Genomic DNA, 27121 nt, shown 5'->3' with positions numbered 1-27121 from the left:
TCAAAACCTGGCTTTACATACAAGCCTTCAAGAAAGAAAAATGATGCAGGAAACCAAGCAAAGATATGCGGCATAAAGCACCAAATACCTAATTTAACGATCCTTACTGAATTATTTCAACCTTTTTAACTGTAGGCAACCTTCAGGACACATTGCTATGCAACACTCAATACCCAAATAAATATCTTATTGTTACCGAATACTAATGGCACCACCTATGTAATGTACGACCCATATTTTTTATATTGGTGCCCTATTGTAAACCGTTATGATGGTGAATAACTTAATGACAGTATATAAAAACTCTTAAATAAAATAAATAAATAAAGCAAAAGAAAAATGAAACCTATCTGGTTCTCAAAGGAGGTGGCTGACAAAATAAAGGCTAAACGAACAGCGTTCAAGAAATATAAAAGATCCCAAAGGGAGGAGCACAAAGAAGAATATCTGGTAGAACTGAGGAACACGAAGATATTAATCAAGACGGCAAAAAGTCAAGCGGAAGAAAAGATTGCCAAGGAGGTAAAGAGAGGTGACAAAACATTTTTCAGATACATCACTGAAAAGAGAAAAGTTCAAAGTGGTATAGTGAAATTGAAAGGTGGAAAGGATCAATGTGTGGAGAGATACGAAGAAATGGCAGAAATATTAAACGAATATTTCAGTTCTGTGTTCACTAAAAAGAGGACCCTGGAGAAGGACAGTCACTAGTTAACAAGAAACTGGAGGGGAGTGGAGTAGATGTAACTCCATTTACAGTAAATAATGTATGGGAAGAGCTGGGGAAACTGAACGTGGACAAAGCCATGGGGCCTGATGAAGTTCATCCCAGGATAAATGAGGGAGCTCAGAGATGTGCTGGCAGGTCCACTGTGTGACCTGTTCAATAGATCCCTAGAAACGGGAGTGGTGCTGAGTGATTGGAGAAGAGCGGTGGTGGTCCCGCTTCACAAGAGTGGGAACAGAGAAAAGGCTGGTAACTACAGACCAGTTAGCCTCACTTCGGTGGTGGGAAAAGTAATGGAGTCACTGTTGAAAGAGAGACTAGTGAACTATCTACAGTCGGGAGAATTGCTGGACCAGAGGCAGCATGGATTCACCAGGGGAAGATCCTGTCAGACAAATCTGATTGACTTTTTTGACTGGGTAACCAAGGAATTGGATCAAGGAAGAGCACTCAATGTCATCTACTTGGATTTCAGCAAAGCTTTTGATACAGTCCTGCACAGGAGACTGATGAATAAAATGAGAAGCTTAGGAGTGAGTGCCGAGGTGGTGGCCTGGATTGCAAACTAGTTGACGGACAGAAGACAATGTGTGATGGTAAATTGAACTCTCTCTGAAGAGAGAGCGGTTTTAAGTGGTGTACCGCAAGGATCGGTGTTGGGACCAGTCCTGTTCAATACCTTTGTGAGCGACATTGCAGACGGGATAGAAGATAAGGTTTGTCATTTTGCAGATGACACTAAGATCTGCAATAGAGTGGACACGCCGGAAGGAGTGGAGAGAATAAGACTGGATTTAAGGAAGCTGGAAGAGTGGTCGAAGATATGGCAGCTGAGATTCAATGCCAAGAAGTGCAGAGTCATGCATATGGGGAATGGAAATTCGAATGAACTGTATTCGATGGGGGGAGAAAGTGTCTAGTGATCTGAAGTCGGCGAAACAATGTGACAAGGCGATAGCTAAAGCCAGAAGAATTCTGGGCTGCATAGAGAGAGGAATATTGAGTAAGAAAAGGGAAGTGATTATCCACTTGTATAGGTCCTTGGTGAGGCCTCACCTGGAGTACTCTATTCAGTTCTGGAGACTATCTCCAAAGAGACAGAGAAAAGATGGAGGCGGTCCAAAGAAGGGCGATCAAAAAAGTGGAGGGTCTTCATCGAATGACTTATGAGGAGAGATTGAAGAATCTAAATATGTACACCCTGGAAGAAAGGAGGAGCAGAGGTGATATGATATAGACTTTCAGATACTTGAAAGGTTTTAATGATCCAAAGACAACGACAAACCTTTTCCTCGGAAAAAAATCAACAGAACTAGGGGTCACGATTTGAAGTTCCAGGGAGGAAGAATCAGAACCAATGTCAGGAAGTATTTCTTCACGGAGAGGGTGGTGGATGCCTGGAATGCCCTTCCGGAGGAAGTGGTGAAGACCAGAACTGTGAAGGACTTCAAAGGGGCGTGGGATAAACTCTGTAGATCCATAAAATCTAGAGGACGTGAATGAAGAGTGGGTGGCTCGCGGGAATGATGGCTACCACCTGGAGATAATACCCTTATTCAATAAACATACACACGGTTAATGTGACTCCAACACTGCTCTAAGCTTCAACGGCAAGAGGAAATGTGGAAAAAAGGATTTGCATTCACAAAAAAGCAGGGAGTAGCTTACTTGTTACGGCAGTTACTACCCCAAACCAAATAAGCCTGATACTTCACTTTCAATGCATATCCAGCATAGCTCTCTGCTTCAATGGCAGGGGGAATGAAGAAAATTGGATCTATATACAGACAACAACCAACAAGGACTGAATTATATAGACTGGGTAAACAAATAAGCATGGGTGTGGCTTGCTTATTGCGGTGGTTACTACCCCTAACTAATTAAGCTAGATATTTCACTTAGATGCAGTTCCAACACCGCTCTCTACATTAATGATGGGGGTGGAAGGAAATAAAACCAAAAGGTTACTAAAAGCCAAGCGTAACATAAGTATGAGAGAAAAAAAAAGTGCGAAGCTTGCTGGGCAGACTGGATGGGCCGTTTGGTCTTCTTCTGCCGTCATTTCTATGTTTCTATGTTAAGTACGGCTCCTGAGGGCCCTCAGGAGGGTCTGAAGGATATCCAGTAGATGATCCTGGTGATGATGGAACAGAGTCAGGTTGATTTGGAATTGGAGGTGAGTCAGCCAGTCTAGGTGTTGCAGGCTGAGGCGATAACTGTATTACCACTGATGGGTCCTTATGTGGACTTGGTTCCGGAATAATTGGAGATTTCCGGCAGTGGTAAGACTGGAATTTTCTCCCTTGGATTTGTGGGTGTGTAGGGATTCCAAATCCTGTTTGGATGGAGGATAGGAAGTACGAGAAAGCCAATGATAACTGGGTTATCACCCTTTGTGTGCCCTCTGAAACCCGAGGCTGTGGAGGTAATGGAGAGGGTTGATTGGCTGGAATTGCAGCCAGCAAAATATCAGAGTCCTCTGTATATGGCTGATGTTTTTGTAGTATGAGAGATTGATGCAGTTTGGTGAGTTTCTGTAATGGTTCTTGCAATTGAAGTAAAGAATGTTTTCTTTTTGACACCGAAGACAGGTCCGGAAAAATGTTCTCTGAAGAAGATGAGGATGGGGAGTAGGATGATACTCTAATCAACTCGTCTTCTGAGTCAATAGGTGACTCCGGTTGGTGAGTGTCTTGTCCATGAAGAGAGGAAGCAGAAGTGTCCTCTTCTGGGTTTGGAGGACTTAGATTACTTCTTGAAGTAGAAGGCCTAGGGGTATTTTCTAAGGTCCTCGATCGATGAGAAGGAGGATGAGTCGGTGCCCCGTGAGATAACGGTTCAAGGGCATAACTGATGTAACTTCAGTTGTTTGACTAGATGTTTCAAATGCGTCGATGGCTTCAGCTGTAGTGTGGAAATATGTGTCGACTGCTGTGATTCCTTTTGCTTCGACGCACGTGCCGGGGTATGTGTCGAGGCCTGTGTCTGGGATCTGCGTCAACAGGTGCTCACTTCGATCCCTGCGTCAACAAATGAGTCAAGCGATCTCACGCTAGGTGAGTCGATCGACGCTTCTGAGTTTTGGACGAGTGCTTCGGGTGAATTGACGCATGTTGTTCTCGAGCGTGCTTCGAGGATTTTGACTTGGATCACTCGATGCTTGCTGTAGATAACTGTACTTTCTTCAACGCAGAGGAAGATTCAGCCGAGTCTCCCTTATGATGCGTCAATTTCGATGTTACTCGTTGTTTAGTGTGGATTTTCTCTCTCTGTGAAGTGCCTGGCTCCAGCAACGCAGCATGTCAAATGGTCGGCACATGCTTCGAGCTTGGTCCCGGGGAGGAGTGGGCCTCCGACGGGAGGGCGTAGGATCCAGAAAGAGATATTTTTTAATTTCTCAATTTTAGCTGCTCCCTGGCGTTGCGCCCGCGGCAAAATCCAACCACAGTGTTCACAGACTGTTTGGTCTTGATTTGGGTCTAGACAGAGGTAGCAGGCCTCATGTCCATCCGTTATGGATATTATTTTTCCACAAGCGCATGGCTTCAATCCAGATGGTCGCGGCATACTGGTACCTGTTGTCTTTGCCCGTAGGATCGATTCAGAGAAGTTTTCTCTATTTCTTCTCTATTTTTTGAACCAAAGCTGAGGAGAGTCGTGGCTCCGCCTGCGTTCCCGCTTGCGGAAAAGACAGACTGAGGAGAAGCTGTTTTCTGCGTGGGAACACTCGTGCAGAGAGGCCTGTTGTCAGCCAGAAGAAAGAGAAAGGCTCCGTGGAGCCATCAGCGAACAATCATCTCACCAACAATGCGAAGAAGAGGAGAAGCCCAACTGCCCCATTGCATTGTAGCAAAGGAGAAGTTACTAGTTATGCTTTATGGTCTCTTTATTCTATATCTGATGAGGGTCCGTCTATGCTCTGTATATCTGCGTTCTGCTAGCATATAGTTTTTGTGTAGAGATCTATAGCATCCTGGTTTGTTCTGTTTTCCTGATATATATATATATTGGTGTTTTAAGGACTGCTGTCATATGTACAGTGATGCCTTTTCATAGCTAGGTTTTGAATTTGAGTGCTGGCAGTTAATGCTGTTTTTTTTATAGGAGGCTTATTATATTGTAACTGAAATTATTTACTCATGGCTTTCTGAGGGTCAAGCCCTCATGGCTTAATACCTATGGGTTCCAAGTGTCTTTTTATTCTTTGCTGGGTTTTCTGGTTGGCATCAAAACTGTGTATGTAAATACAATATACAGTACATGTTATTTTAAGTGATATTTTTACCTCAGAATACTTTGAATGTCCTTTTTCATGTAAATTCTGTTATGCTTCATTTTTAATTGTGTGTGGAGAAGGCCATGGGGCTCAAGGCTGTAAGTTTCACCTAGGATGCCTAATACCTTGCACCGATCCTGATCAGGAGCCACACAGAAAAGCACATACGGAGAGAAAGAGGAGACCATAGCAGCACCTGGAGCCACACACAGGCAGAGAGAGGAGACTAAGAAAGCATAGCAGTCTGATTGTGTTTACTGTCTTATTACAGGGAAAATGCCATCTGCCTCCCATGGTACAGGGGATCAACTCAGAGGGTCCAAGAGAGTCAGATTTAAACCCTAGACAATGCCTGAAAAATCTCACCTTTTAGGTTTCAATCTCAGTCATTGGGATGGACCATCCTTGGCATCTCTGGGGATGAGTTTAGTGTGCAGGCTGGGATCAACTTTCCCTGCACTCACAACTCTTTCTAATGGACTCTTGTTTTGTTCTCCCACCACTAAGAAGGGACCATAGGAGTGAAGAGGAGCCTTCACCACTTTGGGACAGTGTTGCCCTGGCCCTTATGAATGATTAATCAATAATAAAACCATCTCCTGAAGGCTGCTTGAACACTGAAATGTAAGCAAACCATAGACTAAACTATTTAAAAAAAATGTATTAGTATGGTTTTACTATCATGGTGTTTTATATTTCTTGATTTTGTTGTTTGATGCTTTATGAATAATAATCAGATTTCGGTTTTTCTATTGTTGCATGCTGGCTGTGTCCCATTAAATCAAGTCTGGCTTGTGGTTTTAGTTCAGTGTTTTGTTTGCACATTTCTAATTATATTTATGGTCTGTTTATTCTGAATTTGATGAGTGTCTGTCTGAGTTCTGCATGTGTGAGGCATGGCCAACTAGCATGATGCAAGTTGTATACACTGGCTATGAAATCAGTGAGTCTCTTGGAGAGTAGGGGTGCTGAGACGGGGTGGGAATGAGAAAGGAAGGGGGCTGCTGTAGGCTGTAGAATGACTGACAACAAGCAAGAACTTTACAAATTAATACAGCAGTGCTAGGGCAAACGAGCACTCATTGAGTGAGCAAATGAGCAGCAGTATAACAGCAGAATGTGTATGTGTGTGTGTGTGTGTGAGGGTGTGGGGGAGGGGGGGAGGGGGTGAGCGTGTGTGGCTTTGTGTTTGAGGGGGTGAGCGTGTGTATCTGTTAGTCAGAAGCTTGGCTTTTTTTTCCAGCTGTGGTGATATTCTCCCAACCTCCCCCGGTAAAAGTAATGGGGCTCTCTCTGTGAATTCTGGTTTTGTGGCTCTCGATATGTCAAAGGTTCGCCACCCGTTCTATATTGCATGACCTAGATACTAGGCCACACTCCTTAGCAGGGGTCCCAGTGGCACCTACACAGTAATAGTCTTGTGGAAATGAAATGACACTATCAGCGAAAATTTTACTTAGTGCATCCAAGTTTTCAGAATTTTCACAATGGAAAGTTGGCAACCCTACTCCTATCCCATGACTTTTTAGTTTTCTTAGAAGCCTCTCATGAGGGACTTTGTGAAACACCTGAAAATCCAAATATACCACATCTACCGGTTCACCCCTAAAAAATATAGCAGATTTGTGAGGCAAGACTTCCCTTGGGTAAATCCATGCTGGCTGTGTCCCATTAAACCATGTCTATCTAAATGTTCTGTGATGTTATTCTTTATAATAGTTTGCACAATTTTTCCTGGCACTGAACTCAGGCTCACCGGTCTATAGTTTACCAGATCACCTCTGGAGTCCTTTTTATATATTGGGGTTATACTGGCCACAATGGATGATTTTAATAATAGATTACAAATTACTTGTAATAGGTCTGAAATTTCATTTTTGAGTTCTTTCAGAACCCTGGGATGTATACCATCTGGTCCAGGTGATTTGCTAATCTTCAATTTGTCAATCTGGTCTACTACATCTTCCAAGTTCACTGTGATTTGGGTCAGTCCATCTGAATAGTCACCCTTGAAAAACCATCTCCAGAACAGTTATCTCCCCAACATCCTCCTCAGTAAACAGCAAAACAAAGAATTAATTTAGTCTCTCTGCGATGGCCTTATCATCCCTAAGTGCCCCTTTAACCCCTTGATCATCTAATGGTCCCACCGACTCTCTCACAGGCTTTCTGCTTCATATATATTTAAAAAAAAAAAAGTTTTTATTTTGAGTTTTTGCCTCTATGGCCAACTTCTTTTCAAATTCTCTTTTAGCCTGTCTTATCAATTTTTACATTTAAGTTGCCAATGCTGATGCTTTTTCCTATTTTCTTCAGATGGATCCTTCTTCCAATTTTTGAAGGAAGATCTTTGGCTAAAATAGCCTTTCACCTCAGCTTTTTTGCTGACTATGCTGACCATGCTGGCTATCATTTGGCCTTCCTTTCATCTTTCTTAATGCGTGTAATATATCCTGACAGCGCTTCTAAGATTTTTTTTTTAAACAATGTCCACGCCTGCTGAACACTTGTAACCTTTCCAGCTACTTTTTCAGGTTTTTCTAACTGTTTTTCTCATTTTATCTAATTTTCAATTTGAAAGTTTACTGCTCAAGCCGTGGATTTGCTTGTTCCCCTTCCAGTCACTAATTCAAATTCAACCATGTTATAACTATTGCCAAGCAGCCCCACCACTATTACCTTTCTCACCAAATCCTGTGTTCCACTAAGAATTAGATCTAAAATAGCTCCCTCTCTCATCGGTACCTGAATTAATTGCTCCATAAAGCTGTCATTTATTCCATCCAGGAACGTTATCTCTCTAGCATGTCCTGATATTACATTTACCCAGTCAATATCGGGATAATTGTAATCTCCCATTATTACTGAACTACCAATTTCTTTTAGGATTTCATCGTCCATCTCATCATTTTAGCCAGGTGGACACTAGTATACTCCCTATCGCTATACTCTTCCCCAACATACATGGGATTTCTACCCATAAAGTTTTTATTATGCATTTAGTCTCATGCAGGATCCTTACCCTGTTGGATTCTATGCCATCCTGGACAAAGTGCCACCCTCCCCCCCCGACCAAGTTGCTCTTCCCTATCATTGCGATATAATTTGTACCCTGGTATGACACTATCCCATTGGATATCCTCCTTCCACCATGTCTCTGGGATGCCAATTAAGTCTATCTCATCATTCACTGATATACACTTTAATTCTCCTTTCTTACTTAAACGTCTGGCATTGGCATACAGAAATTTCAAAGTGTGTTTTTTGTTTGTATTAACAACCTGCTTTTCAGGTGACAGGGATAATTTAGAATCTTTTAGCTCATGGGATGTTTTACTTAAAGGCACATAGGTTCTAATAAAAGCAAAAATAGTCTCTTTGTTGGCTTTCCCCTTTGTTCTAGTTTAAAAGATGCTCTCTCTCTTTTTTTTATTCTTTTTTAAAGGTAAGTGCCAGCAGTCTGCTTCCTCCTGGTTAAGGTGAAGCCCATCTCTTCGTGAAAAAGTCCTCCTTCCCCAAAAGGTACTCCAATTCCTTACAAAACAGAATCCCTCTTCCTTTCACCATCATCTCATCCTGAGATTCCAGAGCTCTGTCTGCATCTGGGGACCTGCGGAACAGGGAGCATTTCAGAGAATGCTACTTTGGAGCTTCTGAATTTCAGCTTTCTACCTAAGAGCCTAAATTTGACTTCCAGAACCTCTCTCTTACATTTTCCTATGTCATTGGTGCCCACATGTACCACGAAAGCCAGCTCTTCCCCAACACTGTGTAAAATCTTATCTAGGAGACACGAAGTCCACCACCTTCCCACCAAACACCTAGCTATATACATTCCTAATAATCAAATCACCAACTATGATAGTCAACCTAACCCTTCCCTCCTGGGCAGTAGCCCTAGAAGACATCCTCTGTGTGAGACTGAAGGAACTCCAAGCAAGTCTCCTTACTTCTCCTTCTTTTTGAGCAGAACCTGCGTCTCATCTAGCTTGGTTTGTATTTTTTCTACCCGCTCATCCGCATCTTTGGAAGCACTGTCCAGTTTCTTCTCCAGGAGACTGAGACGCACATGGGCCTCACTCAGCTCTTCACCCTAAACAAACAGCAAAAATAGAGGAGTTGAATAAAGTTTTCACAGCTTAATATTAGTGCTAGGAAAGAAAAAGGAATTTTGAGTAATTGCTTATACAGCATATAGACAATCCTTTGGCCTTAAGTTTAAATCTACATAGCCATCCATACTCTCAAACTCTTGTCAGTGGCTGCTTTGTCACAATATAATTTTGCTTGAAACAACCTCCACAAGGACTAAGCAAAATTATTTCTTGCCTTTGACTTGCTCCAAATGATGCTTAGACCAGTGCAGTCAAGTGAAGTATAAATCTATGAAAATTCAATGCTGATGTTTAGACCCTATATAAACAGCGTATAAACAAAAACAGGCAACATGTGCATCTAAGCCAAAGCTTTGAAACACTATTAGATTCAATATTTCTTGCCTGCCCCTCCTCACACACACTCCCCACCCTCTCCAGCAGTTTTGTCCTGCTCCTTTCGGCTTCTTGCTCTATTGGAATCTGCCTCTACTGAGATTATGGCACCATAAAAGGAAAATTGGTTCTTACCTGCTACTTTTCGTTCCTATAGTACCAAGGATCAGTCCAGACAGTGGATTGAGCCTCCTGTCCAGCAGATGGAGACAGAGAAAAACTGAAAGGGTATCCTATATCAGGACAGAGCCTACCCTGTATCCCTTCAGTATAAACATTATTAAAGCAGATAAATATAAAGATAACCAGAATAAGATCAAGCAAGCAACAAGTAACTGATAACTTGAAACAATTCAAAACTCTGTAAAGAACAGCTCTTATATATACATATATATATCCACAATCATCTAGTAGATGCTTCCAGTGCCTTAAAGTTCTGAGAGGAAGCAGAGCGATCCAAGAAACTGTAGAGAAAAACAAGTGAAAAAGCTTCGAGCAGAGAAAGTAGACAGTGCCCCAGGAGGGAATCTGGACTAATCCGTGGTACTACAGGAACGAAAACTAGCAGGTAAGAACCAATTTTCCTTTCCCTGTACATACCTGGATCAGTCCAGACAGTGGGATGTACCAAAGCATCCCTAAACAGGGTGGGACCGAGACAGTCCCACTCGAAGCAAGTGCCTTCCGAAGGAGCCAAAACTGGTGCCTGCAGATCAAGGCGATAATGACGAGCAAATGTATGCAGAGACTTCCAAGTAGCTGCTCTGCAGATTTCCTGCGGAGAGACCGACTGACTCTCCGCCCAAGTAGCAGCCTGTGAATGCAAAGAGTGGGCCTTTAAGCCCTCCGGAACCATCCGGCCCCAACAGATATATGCCGACGCAATTTCCTCCTTTAGCCAGCGAGCAATCGTAGCCTTAGAAGCCTTATTCTCTCTATTTGGGACACTCCATAAGACAAATAGATGATCAGAGACCCGAAACTTGTTTGTAACATGCAAGTAGCGCAGCAGTACTCGTTTTACATCAAGGTCCCGCAGGTCACCACCAGGCGTGTTCGCAATGTCCTCAGGAGAGAAAGTAGGAAGTTCCACCGACTGACTGACATGAAAAGAAGACACAACCCTTGGCAAGAACGATGGCACTGTCTTAAGAGAGACCCCTGAATCAGAAAAATAGAGAAAGGGCTCCCTCCAAGACAATGCTTGGAGCTCTGACACCCTCCTGGCGGAGCAGATAGACATGAGAAAAACTGCCTCAAGAGTTAGATCCTTAAGCGGTTCAAAGGGTGGCTTGCAAAGGACACGAAGCACAAAGTTAAGGCTCCACGAAGGACAAGTAGGTCGACCCGGCGGATTCAAATGCTTGGCCCCCTTGAGGAACCGAACGACATCCGGATGAGTCGCCACAGCGTAACCATCATTGCTGCCTAAGAGGGACCCAAGTGCGGAGACCTGTACTCTTAAAGAGTTGAAAGACAGCCCCTTGGAAAGGCCATTCTGGAGAAAAGAGAGGACTTGGGAAACCTGAACCTTGTGTGCCGACATGTTGTGGTTCACATGTAATGGGATATCCCTATGATGCAGTTCAGAAGGCTTATAGACGCGCAAAATATTCGGATCGATCATCGTTGTTAGAATACCAATCCAGAAAAAAAGTTACTTCAGATATATGTGTTTTACAACACTCTGACAAATCGCATTTAATAGTGAAGAGCATCAAACGGCACTGGCATATTTTACAGTTACATTTTCCAATATTTTCGGATTTTCCATTATTTTCATATTCAAGGGGCAGACATATAAAAGAACATGTTGTTTGTGCCGATACACACATTCGAGATACTGCATTGAAAGAAGGTTCGCATAATGTATGCAGTGAATGTGATATGTGCACCCAATCCATTACTGGAGTTGAGTGACAACATCCTGGCACTGGAATAATATACAAAAAAACATCGATAACGAATTGTTTATCCACTAATGTGGTATATTTAATTCAGTGTCCGTGTCCATCCATATATGTTGGCCGGACAAGTAGACAGGTCAAGATCCGTCTACGGGAACATCGTAGTAGGTTAAATACGTTCAACATTGCAGCCCCCATGGTAAAACATTGCATACAAAATGGACATCAGTTTGAACAGTTGAAATGGACTGTACTTGATCAAATAATATATCCTGGCCGTGATTATGATGTTCAAACCAAATTAAATTTCATCGAACAGAAATGGATTTTTAAATTATCCGCCCAAACTCCGGGGGGTATGAATGAAGCAGTGGATTGGGCGACGTTGATTTGATTCACTTACGTATCGCGTCATACTATGGATGATGCAGGGACATAGAAAGTACCTATTGGTTAAGATACCATCCTAAGGCGAGTTTAAATGTCACCGTAAGAGTAACAAAATGGAGGATCAATCGTTGGGAAACGCTGACCGTATCGGGTGACAACATAGAAGTACGGAGTGTATGTATAATAAGTAATAGATACAAATTTTGAGTGCAAGTTTTGCGATATTTAACCATTTCATTTTATTTTAGAAGAAAGTTCAAATTGCCCCTGATGAAGAAATAAAGAAACACGAGCCGTGTCGGGCGTATGAACACTACTTTAGCGTTTTGGTCACTCAATACAAAAGATAAGTGGCATTCACAATATAAAATTTCAAAAAAATCCAACCAAGACCAATGATTAAAAAATTGAAGAACCACAGTATATAGAACTATAAAACATATAAAATGTGGTAATTCTTCAGTGAGAGTGGTTTAACAAAAACTCTCATATGCAATATATGAGGTCTGGTTGTACACTATAAATAAATTTAGTCCCAATATATTTGTACAAGTGTTGTGGTTCATATGTAAACAGACACTCCGGACTCAGCACACAAAGTCTCAAAAACTCTCCAAACCCGGATGTAAGTGAGAGAGGTAGAGGGCTTACGGGCTCGCAACTGAGTGGATATAACTTCTTCTTTATATCCCTTCTTTCTTAGTCGCCGCTGTTCAAAAGCCAGGCTGCTAGACAGAAGCGATCCGCCTGATCGAAAAATACTGGACCCTGCCAGAGAAAGTGTGGCAGATGGCCAAGATAAAGAGGACCGCCCGTCGCGAGGTTCACCAGATCCGCTTACCATGGCCTGCGGGGCCACTCGGGTGCCACGAGAATGATGGGACCCCGATGAAGTTCTATTCTTCTGAGTACTTTTCCCACCAGAGGCCAAGGGGGGAAGATGTACAGGAGAACATTGTGAGGCCAGGGAAGAACCAGGGCATCCACTCTTTCCGAGCAGTGCTCCCTTCTGCGGCTGAAGAATCTGGGAGCTTTTGTATTGTTCAGAGTAGCCATCAGGTCTAAGTGGGGGGGACCCCACCTGCGGACGATCAGATCCATTGCTCCGTCGGACAACTCCCACTCTCCGGTGTCCAGACGCTGCCGACTGAGGAAATCGGCTTGAACATTCTCCTTCCCCGCAATGTGGGAAGCTGCCAAGTGATCCAGGTGACAAACAGCTTGCTGGCTTCCGGAGCCACCAGGCGACTTCTGGTGCCCCCCTGCCGATTGATATAGGCTACCGTGGTGGCATTGTCAGAGAGTACCCGCACCAACCTGTGACGGATCAGAGGAAGAAAGATCTTGAGTGCCATATGGACCACTCTGGCCTCCAGGCGATTGATGTGCCAGCGGGATTGGACTGGAGACCAGTATCCCTGCGTAGACTGGGTTTGGCACACAGCTCTCCAGCTGGAGAGGCTGGTGTCCGTCGCAACAATGATCCACTGAGGAGTCTGTAGGGGCATCCCCTTCAGGAGGTGAGCGAGCGAGAGCCACCATTGCATGTCGACGATGGTAGAGTTGGAGAGCGGGAAGGGCATCCGAAACTGTTCCGACACTGGCTTCCAGGGGGATGGCAAAGCTTTCTGTAATGGACCCATATGCGCAAAAGCCCAAGGAACCAGATCGATAGTGGAAGCCATGGACCCCAGGACCTGAAGGTAATCCCAAGCCGTGGGTAGCGAGAGAGAGAGAAAACTGCATACTTGATTCATAAGTTTGAGCGCCCGGGAGTCCGGCAGAAAGACCTTGCCAACCCGGGTGTCGAAGCGTGCTCCCAGGAATTCCAGGACCTGGGAGGGCTGGAGATTGCTCTTGGAAAAGTTGACTATCCACCTGAGTGAGGTTAGGAAAGCCAAGACCCTGTCGACCGCCAACCTGCAGAGAGTCTCTGACTTGGCTCGGATGAGCCAATCGTCCAGGTAAGGATGGACTAGGACTCCTTCCCGACAGAAAGCGGCTGCCGCCACCACCACCACCATGACCTTGGTAAAAGTGTGTGGTGCGGTGGCAAGGCCGAACAGGAGCGCCCGGAACTGGAAGTGTTGCCCAGAATGTTGAACCTGAGATACTTCTGATGGTCATGGCGTATTGGGATGTGCGAGTAAGCCTCCATTAAGTTGAGCGAGGCCAGATATTCACCTGAGCGAACCACCACAATCACCGCCCTCAGGGTCTCCAATCGAAAATGGGGAACCCTGAGCGCCTGGTTGACTCTCTTGAGATCCAGAATTGGATGGAAAGAACTGTCCTTTTTGGGAACGACGAAGTAGATGGAATACTGGCCGGATCCTTGTTCCTCCACCGGGACTGGGACTATAGCGCCGAGCTTTTGTAGCCTGCCAAGAGTCTGACAGACCGCTGGCCGCTTCCTGAGTCCGCAGGGAGAGAGATTATGTAGAGATCCAGTAGATCCCGAGCATATTCTAATGCGTAACCTTTCTCTATTACCTCTAGGACCCACTGATCCATTGTAATTTTGACCCATTCCTCGAGAAACAGGGACAGCCATCCACCTAAGTTTGGAAAGGAGGAATGAGCCGGCCGTATCTCATTGGGGAGAGGACTTTGTGGTTGAGTGTTGTGGATTACCATCCCAGAAGGAACGATGGCCACGAAAGGAATGAGACCAGGTCTGGGATCTGGAGGAGGCATCTCTTGGGAAGGATCCGCGCGCTCTGCTATTAACTAGACGCTGACCTCTAAAGCGAGAGCGAGAAGGAAAAAAGGACAGACTGTTTTGGGTGGTCCTCCGGCAGCTTATGAACCTTGTTCTCTCCCAAGGATTTGATAAGCTGTTCAAAGTCCTCACCAAAAAGCAACTTACCCTTGAAGGGAAGAGTGCCCAACTATGATTTGGAGGAGGAATCCACAGACCAATTGCGCAACCAGAGGAGACACCTGGCTGACACTGCTGAAACCATAGCCCTGGCCTGCACTCGGAGCAAGTTGTATAGGGCATCAGCCCCATATACTCCCGCTGCCTCCAGCCATTCTGCCTGCTCCGCCTCTGCAGACGGGAGGTCCTGGGTGCTGAACAATTGTTGAACCTACCTAAGGTTTGCCCGCCGCATTAGACTGCTGCAGATTGTCACCCGGACCCTTAAGGCCAAGACTTCAAAGATGCGTTTGAGATAAAGCTCGAGTTTCCGGTCTTGAATATCTTTCAGTGCCGTCGCTCCCACTACTGGGATGGTAGTGTGTTTGGTGACCGCAGAGATGGAAGCGTCCACCTTGGGGACTTTAAGCATCTCTAGGCATTGATCAGAGAGGGGATAGAGCTCGTTCATCATCCTACCCACTGGAGCCCCGCCTCGGGAGACTCCCATTCCTGGAGAAGCAGCTGTCTGTGCATATTGTGAAACAGGAACGTATGTGGAGGAGCCCTAAGTCCCGCCAGGACCAGGTCCCCGTTAGCTGGCATAGAAGGCGTAGCAGCATCCTCAGGTGGCACTTCAATACCCTGCTCATCCAAAATAAAGGGAATGAGCGGGTCCAACTCTTCCCTTTGGAACAAACTGAGAATATGCGGGTCGTCACCCTCGAGTGGGGGACCCGGGAGCAAGTCAGAGTCCGGATTGGGAATCGCAGCCGGTTGGGGGGAGTCTGGGGGGGCCGAGACTCCCAGCACCACTCTGACCCTGATGGAGCCCTGCCCATCCGGCACAGGAGGCGGCTGCGGAGCAGGCACCCGAGGGATTTTTGCTGGGGGGGGACCTGGTGAAGGGTCATCCTCTTCCTGCAGGCTAACCAGATATGAGTTGTGCATTAAAAGCACAAATTCCGTGGAAAAACGAGGCCTGGATTTCCCGGGTAAAGAGGGAGGAGGGGGAGAAATAGAATCAAAACTCCCCTCCGGGGCTCTGACTGGGCTTAAATTCGGCGGAGAAATGGTTAAATCAGGCTCTGCTGAGACCTGCAGTCCGGAGTCTGAGGAAAAACATGCCCCCAAAATGGCAGCCGTTCCCGTGGTTTTTAGTGAGGGGGATGGCCTAGCCACACGTTTGGAAGGTCGACCCCGGCTGCCGATTTTGCCGCCGCCACGGAGGGGCCCTCTCCGCTGGGCAAACAGTCAGAGCACAGTCCATCGTGGGACAGCCGAATTGCAGACTCCCCGCAGGCTAAGCAGCAATGTGAACGCAGCATGATGAGAGAGAAGAAACTCCGTGGGAGAGGAGAATCAGCTGAGCTGGGCTGCTCGAGCAGCGGGAGCAGGCGAACAAACCCTGCCGCGCTGCTTTCCCTGTACTAACAGTGCTGATTTCGCTTGTCTCTTTGCCTCCCGATTGAATTTACTTTTTTTTTTAAACTTTAGTGATTGCAGAGGAATAGGGCAGCACAGGCAAAGAGGGGGAGTGAATGGACCACCAGTATCACCCCAAGCAGACAAGCAGGACATGGGGAAGGGATTCCTAGGCTGTAGAAACAAGGGGCAAGCCCCCCTAGGATCCCATAAGAGCGAGGAGACAGAGCTGTCTCCCTGAAACAGAAGTCTTGAATTCCTGTATTTATTTAAATTTCTTTTTTTTTTTTTTTTTTTTTTTAATATAGAATTAGAATAATACTTGCTTGATCTGGAAAAGACGAAGAAGGACAAATCTCACAGGGAGAAACAAATTGAGAAAGGAAGGGAGCCGCAAGTTCAGCTGCCTGCATCTGCTGGAGACAGAGAAATACTGAAGGGCTGTCCATCTGCTGGACAGTAGACTCAACCCACTGTTTGGACTCATCCGGGTACGTACAGGGAACCCACCTTTAAATCCTTTACCTGTCTCATTTGTAGCCTAGCCTGCTATTGATATTCCTTGGCCAAGGACCAAAATTACAAATTCCTCCAGAACATGTTACACATGCTCCTTAGTCTGTACCTTCCTATGTACAAAATCTACTGTTTTTGAACTTTTTATTATGCATTGCAAGTCTAATGGCGATTATAGCTATAAAATTCTTTTGACTAACAGGCTCAACATTAAACTACCTTTGTTTTCCTTCTGGACAGTGCACTGTTGCAGCCTCACCTTGATTTTGAGTGACTTCTTCAACTCTTTGATTACAGTCTCCCTGTCCTCCAGTTTCAAACCGATTCCCTCAGCATCTGTGATTTCAGCTCGGATAGCAGCAGCTCTCTGTTCTATTGGTGGCGGCAACTGCAACAGAAAATCAAGGTTACAGTTCTCATTAGTTGATTAATGTGGTAAAAGGCAGTCAGAAGAGATACTTATTTCTTGGCTCTACTACTTCTAGTTTTTGTTTTATTCCCCAGTCTCCCCTCTCATTTTTATTTCAATATAATAAATCCTGTTTTTGGGAAGAGAGAGTATGCATCTTATAAAAGTTGCCTTAGTTCTGAAAATCCTTCAACTCCTCTCTTCAACTGTTCTTGACATATTTATTCTTTATAGTCTGGGCTAGTGGGAGGTATTAGGCAGACTAGGCAGCCGCCTAGGGTGCCGTAAGTGGGCAGGGCACTGTAGATTAACATGAGAATGGCTTTTTTTTTTTAAGTGAATGAGCCGGGTGGCATTTTTGAAAATGAAGGGATGAGGATGTCGGCGAGGTCTTGGAATGGAGCTCTGGCGACACGGGTAGTGTGAATCTCGGGGGGGGGGGGGGGGGGGGGGGGGAGAGAGAGAAAGATCACGTGATGGGGTGATGATACCATCTAGGGCAGCAGGACAGCCTCGCACCGGCACTGTTTATAGTATGATAGTGTTGTCAAAGAACACAGTTTTAATTAGATACACAATACAGGCAAAGCCCAATTACGAAGAACTTTTTTTTTTAGAGTTTAATTCATTTCTTCATAAATCAAATACAAACCAGAATATGAAAAAGTGATAAAATTGCATATATTCAGGGCTCAATTCACCCAATTAGAAGATAGGAAAGAGGCCACATCGAATTATTTGGGAAGGCTGGAGAATAACAACCACCCAAAAAAATCCTTATTCAAAACCTGAGCAAACACTTTTTCTGCCATCCCATATAACCTTGAAAGGCTAAAGAAAGCCACTGTTCAGACTGTCCTGCCTCCTGATGTGGCCATGGGGACCGAAGACCGCCCCATGCCTAGCATGGGGTGAAAAACAAGTACAGGGAGCGACTGGGAGGAAGGGGTGATTGGGTAGTGGGGAGGAGGAAGAGGAAAAGGAAGATAAGGTGGGGGAGAAACAGAAGATTAGGGGAAGATGAGAAAGTTGAGCTGGTAGAGCAGAAGCCAATAGAGTGATGAGTTGAGTTTTGGGAGAAAAGGAAGGATGAATGGTCGGGAGGATGGAAAAAAGATGAGGTGGGGTTGGGATGGGGTGAGAAGAAGAGGTGCAAGCAAGGGAAGAAAAAGAAGAGATGCAAGTGGGGACAGAGAAAACTACACCAAAATAAGGTTAGAATAGGAAGGAGGGCCCTGCATGAGGATGGGGTTTGTGCACTCAAGGGAAGAACTGTACTCATGTATTCCAGTCACTAATCCACTCCCAAAAAAATATTCTGGGGCAAGGAGAAGTGGAAGTAGGAGTTAACGTTGAGTGCATTTTGTCTTTGGTAAGTGCTGGAGGTGATGAATGCATTTGGAAATTATGGACTCCATGGAGTATATCTTTCCAAACTTGTTAGTTTAGTCGGCTTCTCTACTTTATGCATTTCTTCCTACCCTACTGTGCCTACTGTAATCTCCCATTTTAATACCACTGGTACTCTAAGTCCATGAGTTTGACTATGCCTATCTATGCTTTTATTGTTATTGTAAACTATACTTTATGATCAGCAAAGCTTGGCTGACTACTTATTTGGAAATTAGAAATCCTATCCATTTTTTTTTAATGTACCAGGTGCAGTATTATCTCCTTCCTTGTGAGGTCTGTTGTCATTTGCCTAAGGAAAACCCTTAAAACAAAGCAAATCTCTCTATAACTCTGCTTCTGCTCCAGTCAAACTGACAAATTATGCTCTGTATATTACTGAACACCTAGTTGTCATACAAGGCCAGTTCCATGCTTCTCAAAGAATCTTCATCCTTCCTCCCATATAGAAACAAGGCAGGAGTTTTTCAACGTAGTGAGATTTTCCTTGCATTTCACAATGCCTTGAGGAGTCTATAAAAACACAACTGGGACGACTACTTGGAGTTCATGCATATTTATCTAGCCACATAAAACCCTGAATGTGCCCTCATCTGTCTCATTCATTTACATTATAAATAAGATTTACAGGAGTCAAGAGAGCAGAAATGGCACAGCTACATCCACTTGGAAAGCTGTCTAATTTTCAGAATATTCAATATGAATATTCAGGAAACTCATTTTGTCCTGTAGCTTAGCTGCACCAAGTTTTCCCAATTTGGCAACCCTTTCCCATAGACTATTGTAATTTGGTTTGGTTTAGTTTATTTACTTAATGAATTGCTATTTCTTACTAAGGCAAATCATAGAGATGTACAATAAAACCTTACAATGTGTGGAACATAAAAGAAAACAAAAAACAATAAAACAAAATAAAGTAAAACAAATTAAAGTAAGACAATCGTGCCAAAAAAGTGAACTGAAAAGTACAGATTGAGCACATTACTTAATAAAATATTGATTTAAAAAAATTTAAATAATAGAATACATTGAACAAGAAAATCAAGAAGAGATGACATTGTGGAAGCATGAAAAAAAAACAAAACAAGAAACTAAATATAATCCTGAAACAGTTCAGTAAAAAGAAATGTTTTGAGAGGTTTCCTAAATTTCATGTAAGAAAGTACGATTCCCATTCACAACATTCATAGCCTTTACACAATGCAATGTAACAAAATATAACAATATTTTACATCATACAGTGGTAATTTAACCTTGTGAATCTGTTTGAGTTAATTTCCCATCCCATGTGCGATACACCTCTCATACCGTATTCCTGGTACACAGCTTCCTCTCCCTAACTTCAACCAAAGCAGAGAAGTAGTGCATGAGGGGTAAGAGATTTACCCACCTTGCTCTGGGGCTTGTCGGCATCGTATTCTCCCTCCTGCATGGCTGTAGCCATCTTGTTCATGGTTGCAATAAGAATGTTGCAGGACTGACGTAGACACTCATGAGGGTTGATGCCTTGAGCACCATAAACCTGAAAAGGGAAAGGACAGTTTTATACTCTCAGAGAAAAACAGTTAAGGAAAGGACAGCTGTTCCATGAAGGTACTGCTTTTAATTCTTATTCTATGTTGACTTATACTCTGCTTTTCCAATCAAAGGACAGCCCAAAGCAGTTTCAAAGAAAAATACAGTTTACAATAACAAATATGAACATATACAAAATTTAATAAAAGCACTTTCACATTAAGATCTGGTCAGAAATATGCTCCATATTAGGAGGTAAAAAGATCATTCTAACAGCAATACTGCATGCTCCACAGTGGCGTAGCTAGACAATTTGGTGCCCGGGGCAAGAGACTTCTTCGGCGCCCCCTCCCTCCATCAATGATTTGCATCTTGCGTAAAAATTGACGGTAACATTGCAAGTCAATGCAAGAACTTAGCCCCTGCTCTGATTCATACTGTACAGTATTTACTATAACTACTAATATTTCTTTCTACCTAGGTAATTTACATGATGAAAGCACCAAAGTTGCTGCACTGATCTTTCTTGGAAAGCGCGCTATTTAGTCACCAACCTGATGTAGAGCAGAACAAATGTTTCAAAATGACGAAGTGTAGTTGTAAGAGAAAGTGCACGGTTTTTATTACAAAAATATAAACACCTTCTGAGGTCAACTCTGGCAAGCTATTCAGTGAGCTAGTCGGAGCGGATGAACAAAGCAATAACAGATCGGCAAACCCCAGGAACTGCAACTTCCCGATATACGAGGGAGCCAGGCCTGGTTCTGCTTATCGCCAAGAAAACAAGAACTACAAATCCCAGCAAGCCACCGGGTACAAGCAGACCTAGCCTTGCTGACCAGGTACCCCCCACAGTATTATAGTATTACTATTACTGGTTTAACATATTCCCAGGATCTGTAGTAATGCACATAAACTATGAACAGAATAACATCCAACAATTAAAAACTCATAAAAACTATTAAACATTCTCCAAACACCAATAAAATATTTCAAAAAAGCAGACATTACACAATTAAAATGGCAGTCAATCAAGAAAAATAAACTTAAAAAGCTACCTTTACTTACCCCCTCCAGCAGCTCTCCTACTCCCCTTCCCTGCAGGCCGTGGCACACACCAGAAGCAGCAGTAGAAGCTAAGCTCTATACTTATGGTCCTCTTCCTTAGTGCCCATGTCTCTCACACACACACACCATACCAGTCATGCCCCCATGACCAATCATCTCCCAAACAGTCTTTGGCACACACACACCAGCCACCTTCCTGAACAGTTTCTCTCATGCCATACACACACACAGGCTTCCCACTCCCGTGTTCTACTTACATATATGGGCTTCTCACTCTCATAATCACTTTCTCTGTCTCTCTCTCACTCACTCACACACACACACACTCACCAGTCTCTCATTCCCATGTTCTCTTTCAGATATACAGGCTTCTCCCTCCCATGATGTGTCTCACACACACCCAGGTTTCTCACTCCCATGCTCACTCTTCACGTGCACAGGCTTCTCATTCCCATAATCACTTTCTCTCTGTTACACACACACACCAGTCTCTCTCATTTCCATGCTCACTCTCCACGTGCACAGGCTTCTCATTCCCTGAATCACATTCTCTCACATTCACACACACCAGTCTTTTTCTTTCACACACACCGTCACCTTACCAAGCAGTCTCTCTCTCTCATGCATGCACACTCACCCAGGTTTCTCACTCCCATGCTTTTTTTCACCCCCACAACACCAGGCTTCTTACGCCCATGCTTTCCCACATACCCAGACTTCTCACTTCCATGCTTTTTCTCTCTCACACACACACATCAGTCACCTCCCTGACTAATGTCTCACACTCTCACATACACATCAGTCATCTCCCTGAGCAATCACTTTCATTGTCTCTCACATACACACAAACATCAGCTCTCTGACCAGTCAATCACACACAGGCTGGCTGGCTGCTTCTCTCTCTTTCTCTCACTCACTTCCTCTACCCTCCCCGGGAGCACAAATGGGAGCTGCAGCAGCCCCCGCAGGCCAAGAAAGAAGAATCCCATCGGCTGCGGGAGGCTCATGCTGCTGACTCCTTTCTCGATTACCGGCTGCTTCAATTGCTCGGGGACCAATGCTGCAGCCGCCGCTGCTACTTTATCACGCGGCACGGCTCTTTCTCCTTCCCGCGCACCGCGTATCACTTCCTGTTCTGGGTCACGGGAGGGGAGGGCAGGCGCGGGAAGAAGAAAAGGCCAGCCGCAGGTGCCACAGCTTCTTCTAGCACCGCTGCCGTTCCCACTGAGCTTGAACGTGCTGACAGCCCGGTGGCAACGGCAGCGGGAGAGACCGGGAGCGCGCAACACACCTGCCGGTGCTTGGCGGCGCCGCGGACCGGCAAAAAACTCCCACGGCCCGGTCCCGGTCCGGTGGTTGGGGACCCCTGGGCTAGAGCACAGGCGCCCCTAAGTAAATTGAATTACCATTACTATAAATCTCTCATAACAAAACAAAAAAAAAAAAAAGACGATCTGCCAGTATTCAACAACACTTACATCTGGGCTTAAAATACTAATTTCTTTTTTTATTTAAATAGCTTTTTGGCGCCCCCTTAGACCCGGCGCCCGGGGCGGCCACCCACCCCGCCCACCCCTTGCTACGCCACTGATGCTCCATAATGATATGAGGTAAGTGATGATTAACTAATGCAGCAGGTGCTATTATGAAATAACTGCCCATGTCAGTAGTCAGACATAATTCTAGGGAAGAATTTTCCTTTTTGTATATTCAAGATAAAAAAAAATATATGTAATAGCAATTAACTATAAAAAGTATATCAGGGTTGTTTACTGGTGTCAGGTGTTAGGAGGACAGCAGGATATCAGTCTTCACAGATGGCAAATCATATGATGGAGCCCAGCCCAGAACTTTTATGTCAAAGTTTCTACAACTTTGACCATGCCTCACTGGGCATGCTCAGTATGCCATTATATCACACACCACACAGGGGCCCCCCTTCAATCTTGTGCCTTAGCATTATAAGGAGAAACTAACCCTGAGGTGGGCTGCCATCCTGCTATCTTCAGAGGACAAGCAGGATGGCAGCCCTCACATGTGGGGGATTACCTAGCTACACACTATCCCAAACAAATAATGGGTACAACAAACTATTTTTGTTGGCAACAAGCCTTTTTTCCCTTTTTATATCTTATCTATGAGGAGTAGCTGGAACAAAGAACAGGCTCTAGGAGGCAGTGGAGTTGGATTCTACACCTCAGATTCCACAAGACAGACTGGCCAAACCTACTGTTGCATCAGGAGACCGTGCACAAACAGTTGTGCGATTTGAAAGAGATGCAATCTGCTAGACAATTGGATAAAGTTGGTTTGGCAACAGCAATACCCAGTTTACTGGTGTCAAAAGAAACAAAAGGTTTGGTGGATTATCTATGGGCTTCAGTCTCTAGCAGAAGGCTAAGGGGTGGATTTTAAAACCTGCGAGCGCGGGGTACATTTGTGCACGCTACCCGGCGCGCACAAATGTACGCCCGATTTTATAACATGCACGCGCAGCCATGCGCATGTTATAAAATCCAGGGTCAGCGTGCGCAAGGGGTTGCACACTACTGCACCTTGCGCACGCCAAGCCCTAGGGGAGCCCTGATGGCTTTCCCTGTTCCCTCCGAGTCCGCTCCAAAATTGGAGTGGCCTCGGAGGGAACTTTCCTTCCCCCCCCCAACCTTCCCCTCCCTTCCCCTATCTAACCCGCCTTCCAGCCCTACCTAAATCCCCCCCCACCTTAATTTTGTTATTTACACCTGCCTCTGGTCAGGTACTTCAGGTCACGGGTGCACAGTGATTCAAAGGGAGCTTTCAAATACCATGCTGAGATCCCAAGATACAGAGGGAGGCCTGATGGGAGGCTTCAAGTGAATCAGGCCTCACCTAAATTAGACAACTAAAAGCTGTACAGAGATGGTAACAGGCATTAATCGTATAGAGGTAAACACTTACTGAGTTGGACTTGAGACCCAACTCAGATAAATGTAGAAAGTAATATAGCAGTTTTTGTATGGAGAATGAAAAAGAATCAAGGGCTTTTTGCTTATACCACAAGGCAAACCTCCATCATTTTATCTCTTAGGACTTTTTACTGGTATCCTTTCTTGAAGCTAAAAACATGAGACATTCTCTGTCATATCAAGAATTTGCAAGTCAGACTCATCTGGGAAGGGAGAGTCAGGGATCTGATATTAGGATGGTGCAACCTGCCTAGATTAATGAGATCTAAGAAATTCCCCAGTTCGATTGCTTCCCTGACTGATCTCCTTCAGGAGCGGGAACCAGATCTGTCTTGACCAAAAGGGTATATGAGACTCATAATCCCTTGGTTTTCTTTCACTTTCAGAATTTTCGCGATTAGTGGTATGGGAAGATATGCATAGAGGCCCTTCCCCTCTATGCATATCTACGATTGAAGTCATGCATGAACTTCAAATCTTTCCTGTTGGAAAGAAATCAGTAGAACTACTTGTCACAAAATGAAACTCCAGGGCGGGGAAACGACTGAGAACCAAAGGCAGGAAATACTTCTTCACAGAGAGTGTGGTGGATGCCTGAAATGCCCTTCCGGAGGAGATGGTGAAGACAAAAACAGTCAAAGAAGTCAAAGGGGCCTGGGACAAACACTGTGGATCCCTAAATTCTTGAGAAAGGAAATTGTATACCGTTGTGATGGCCAAACCGAATGACAGTATATAAAACTCAACAAATAAAAAAAAATAAATAAATGAATAAATAAAAAGGGTGTATGGGGGTAAGTTGCTGGTGTGGCGGTTACTACCTTCAACCAATAAGCCATGATGCTTTTGATGCGACTGCAACTTTGCTCTCCGCTTCAACGGCAGAGGAAAAAGGGAACTGGATTCAGACAACAACTAACTAGGGCCCTGATTTTCACTGTCTAAGGAACAGATAAACATGAGAATAACCTGCACAGAGCAGCAGTTACTGCCCTTAACAGAAGGCATGAGATTATTACCCTTAACCAATAAGGTTTGATGCTTTGAACATAACTACATCATTACTCCCTGCTTTGATGGCAGAGAGGGAGGTTGGACATTGGCGGAGGAACTGGATTCAGACAACCAGCAAGGGCCCTGACTTTTATGGTCTGGGGTACTGATACCAATATGAAGACACAAGGGAAAAAGCAGAGGACTGCTTCTACAGCCAAGTCCATAAGCTAAGCACATCAAGCAATACTGTCTGAATTTAAGGAGGCTCATCACCCAGTAAAAATGTTGCTACCAATACATTTTTTATGGGTTATCAAAAGGCTTGGGGATAACTGCACAGAGCAGCTGTTACTATCCTTAAGAGAAACATGGGGTAACCTGAACTGCACAACAGATACAACAGATACTACCATAAAAAGCTTGCTGGGCAGACTGGATGGACCATTTGGTCATTACTATATTACTATGTTTTTGAGGGCAAAGGCATCCGAGGCTAGTTTGCCCTATACCTTTCCCTGGAACAGAAGAATGGAACCTTCCTGTTCTGAGGAGATACAAATAAATCTACCATGGGTAAGCCCCATTTGGAGGTTTCCAAGATCTGACTCAACCTGTCTGCCAGGACATTCTCCATGCCTGCCAGATACATAGCCCTGAGAACCATCCCTTGAGAAGTAGCCCAATTCCTGGACAATCCCTGATACAGGAGGTGCGTTTCTGTTCCTCCCTGCTTACTGATGTAGAACATCACAACTTATTTGTTCTTCTGTACTAGGACAATAGTTAGCCAAATATTCTCTGAAAGTCTTCAGAGTTTATTGGACCGCCCTTAGTGCTAGGAAATTTATCTGATGCAGTTTTTTCTGAGCAAACCAGAGAATCTTGGGGTCAGAGCTCCTCTAATGTGGGCCTTTCAACCCTAGGTTGGATGCATCTATGGTAAGTATGATTTTGTTTGGAGAAGTTGGAAAGAGTATACGCTTGGTAAGATTGGAACTGTCCCACTACAAGGACAGGGAGTCCTTGAGTAGTTGTGTGATATGGATGTTGTCATGAAGATCCTGGATGGCCCATAGCCATCGAGATCTGAAGGTTCACTGGAGTCTCCTCACGTGGAGACAAGCCAAGAATTACATGGACTGTTGATGCCATAAAGCATCTTCAACATGTCCCATGCTAACGTATGCTGATTCACCTGGAACCTTTCCACCTTGGATATCAAGGTGCTATTTCTCTGTTGTGGAAGGAAGGTTCTTGCGCGAGTCATGTTTAACAGAGCTCCGATAAACTCCAATTGAGATGATGCGCTCAACTGGGACTTGAGGTAATTGATGATGAACCCTAGTAACTCCAACCCCCGGATAGTTTTGCACATTTATTCTGTGGAATGTGCCTGCTATATACTCTTGAGCTGCTAACTGTCTACATAGGAATACAAAATGCATCCCCAATTTGTGAAGGTGCGCCTTCACCTCGGCTAGATATTTGATGAAAACACAAAGGGCTGACACTAAGACAAAAGGCAGTTTGCAATACTGGAAGAGATAGTCTCCCACTACAAATATGAGATTTCCTGTGATATGGGAATATACCTCTGTGTACGGTGTAAGCATTCTTGAGACTGAAAGAGTATAGCCAGTCCTCTTTTTGTAAAAAGGGAATTAAGGTGCCCAGGGAAACCATCTTCAACTTTTTTTTTTCAGAAATTTGTGCAAGGCCCTTAGATCTAAGATGGGATAGAGTCCCCCTGTTTTCTTTAGAATTGGGAATTACCTGGAATAGAATCCCCACCCTTTTTCCCTTGATAGAACAGGCTCAACCACATTGGTCTCTAAGAGGGATGAAAGTTTCTTTTTTAAGCAATTACTTATATAGAGAGAGTGACCCCAACTGGGGTCTGAGGGCCATTTGGAGGAAGACCCAATAGATGTATTTTATTTATATAAATTAATTTATATGCTGCATTATCTTACATTTTAGGGGGCTCACAATGTTAACATTGATAAAATCAAAAAGGAGAAAAAATACATTCATTAAATCATAAAACAGCAGATATCAAATTAGATAAATTAATAAAAAAATGAATAAACATTAAAAAAGCAATCAATATACAAAACAAAAGTAAAAATATGTCATCTCACTGAAGTATAAATTAACCAACACATTCAAATTGTGTAGGCAAATTAA

General features: G+C 44.2%; 1 protein-coding gene across 4 annotated transcripts in view; it reads right to left on the bottom strand.

The window, feature by feature from the left end:
- LOC115087474 (dynactin subunit 1-like) overlaps positions 1–27121 on the bottom strand; it is a 314922-nt gene that overhangs the window by 47206 nt on the left and 240595 nt on the right. For all 4 annotated transcript variants that reach the window (XM_029594711.1, XM_029594702.1, XM_029594721.1 and 1 more), the window contains 3 exons: positions 19801–19932; positions 16851–16979; positions 8954–9096 (listed from right to left, as the gene is read on the bottom strand). In XM_029594711.1, coding sequence (XP_029450571.1) covers positions 8954–9096; positions 16851–16979; positions 19801–19932 — 404 coding nt within the window. The remainder of the gene's footprint in view (positions 1–8953; positions 9097–16850; positions 16980–19800; positions 19933–27121) is intronic.

The sequence above is a fragment of the Rhinatrema bivittatum genome, chromosome 1, assembly GCF_901001135.1.
Source record: "Rhinatrema bivittatum chromosome 1, aRhiBiv1.1, whole genome shotgun sequence".
Classification (NCBI taxonomy): domain Eukaryota; kingdom Metazoa; phylum Chordata; class Amphibia; order Gymnophiona; family Rhinatrematidae; genus Rhinatrema; species Rhinatrema bivittatum.
Note: the sequence above shows the minus strand (reverse complement) of the source record. Positions and strands in the feature narration are given on the sequence as shown.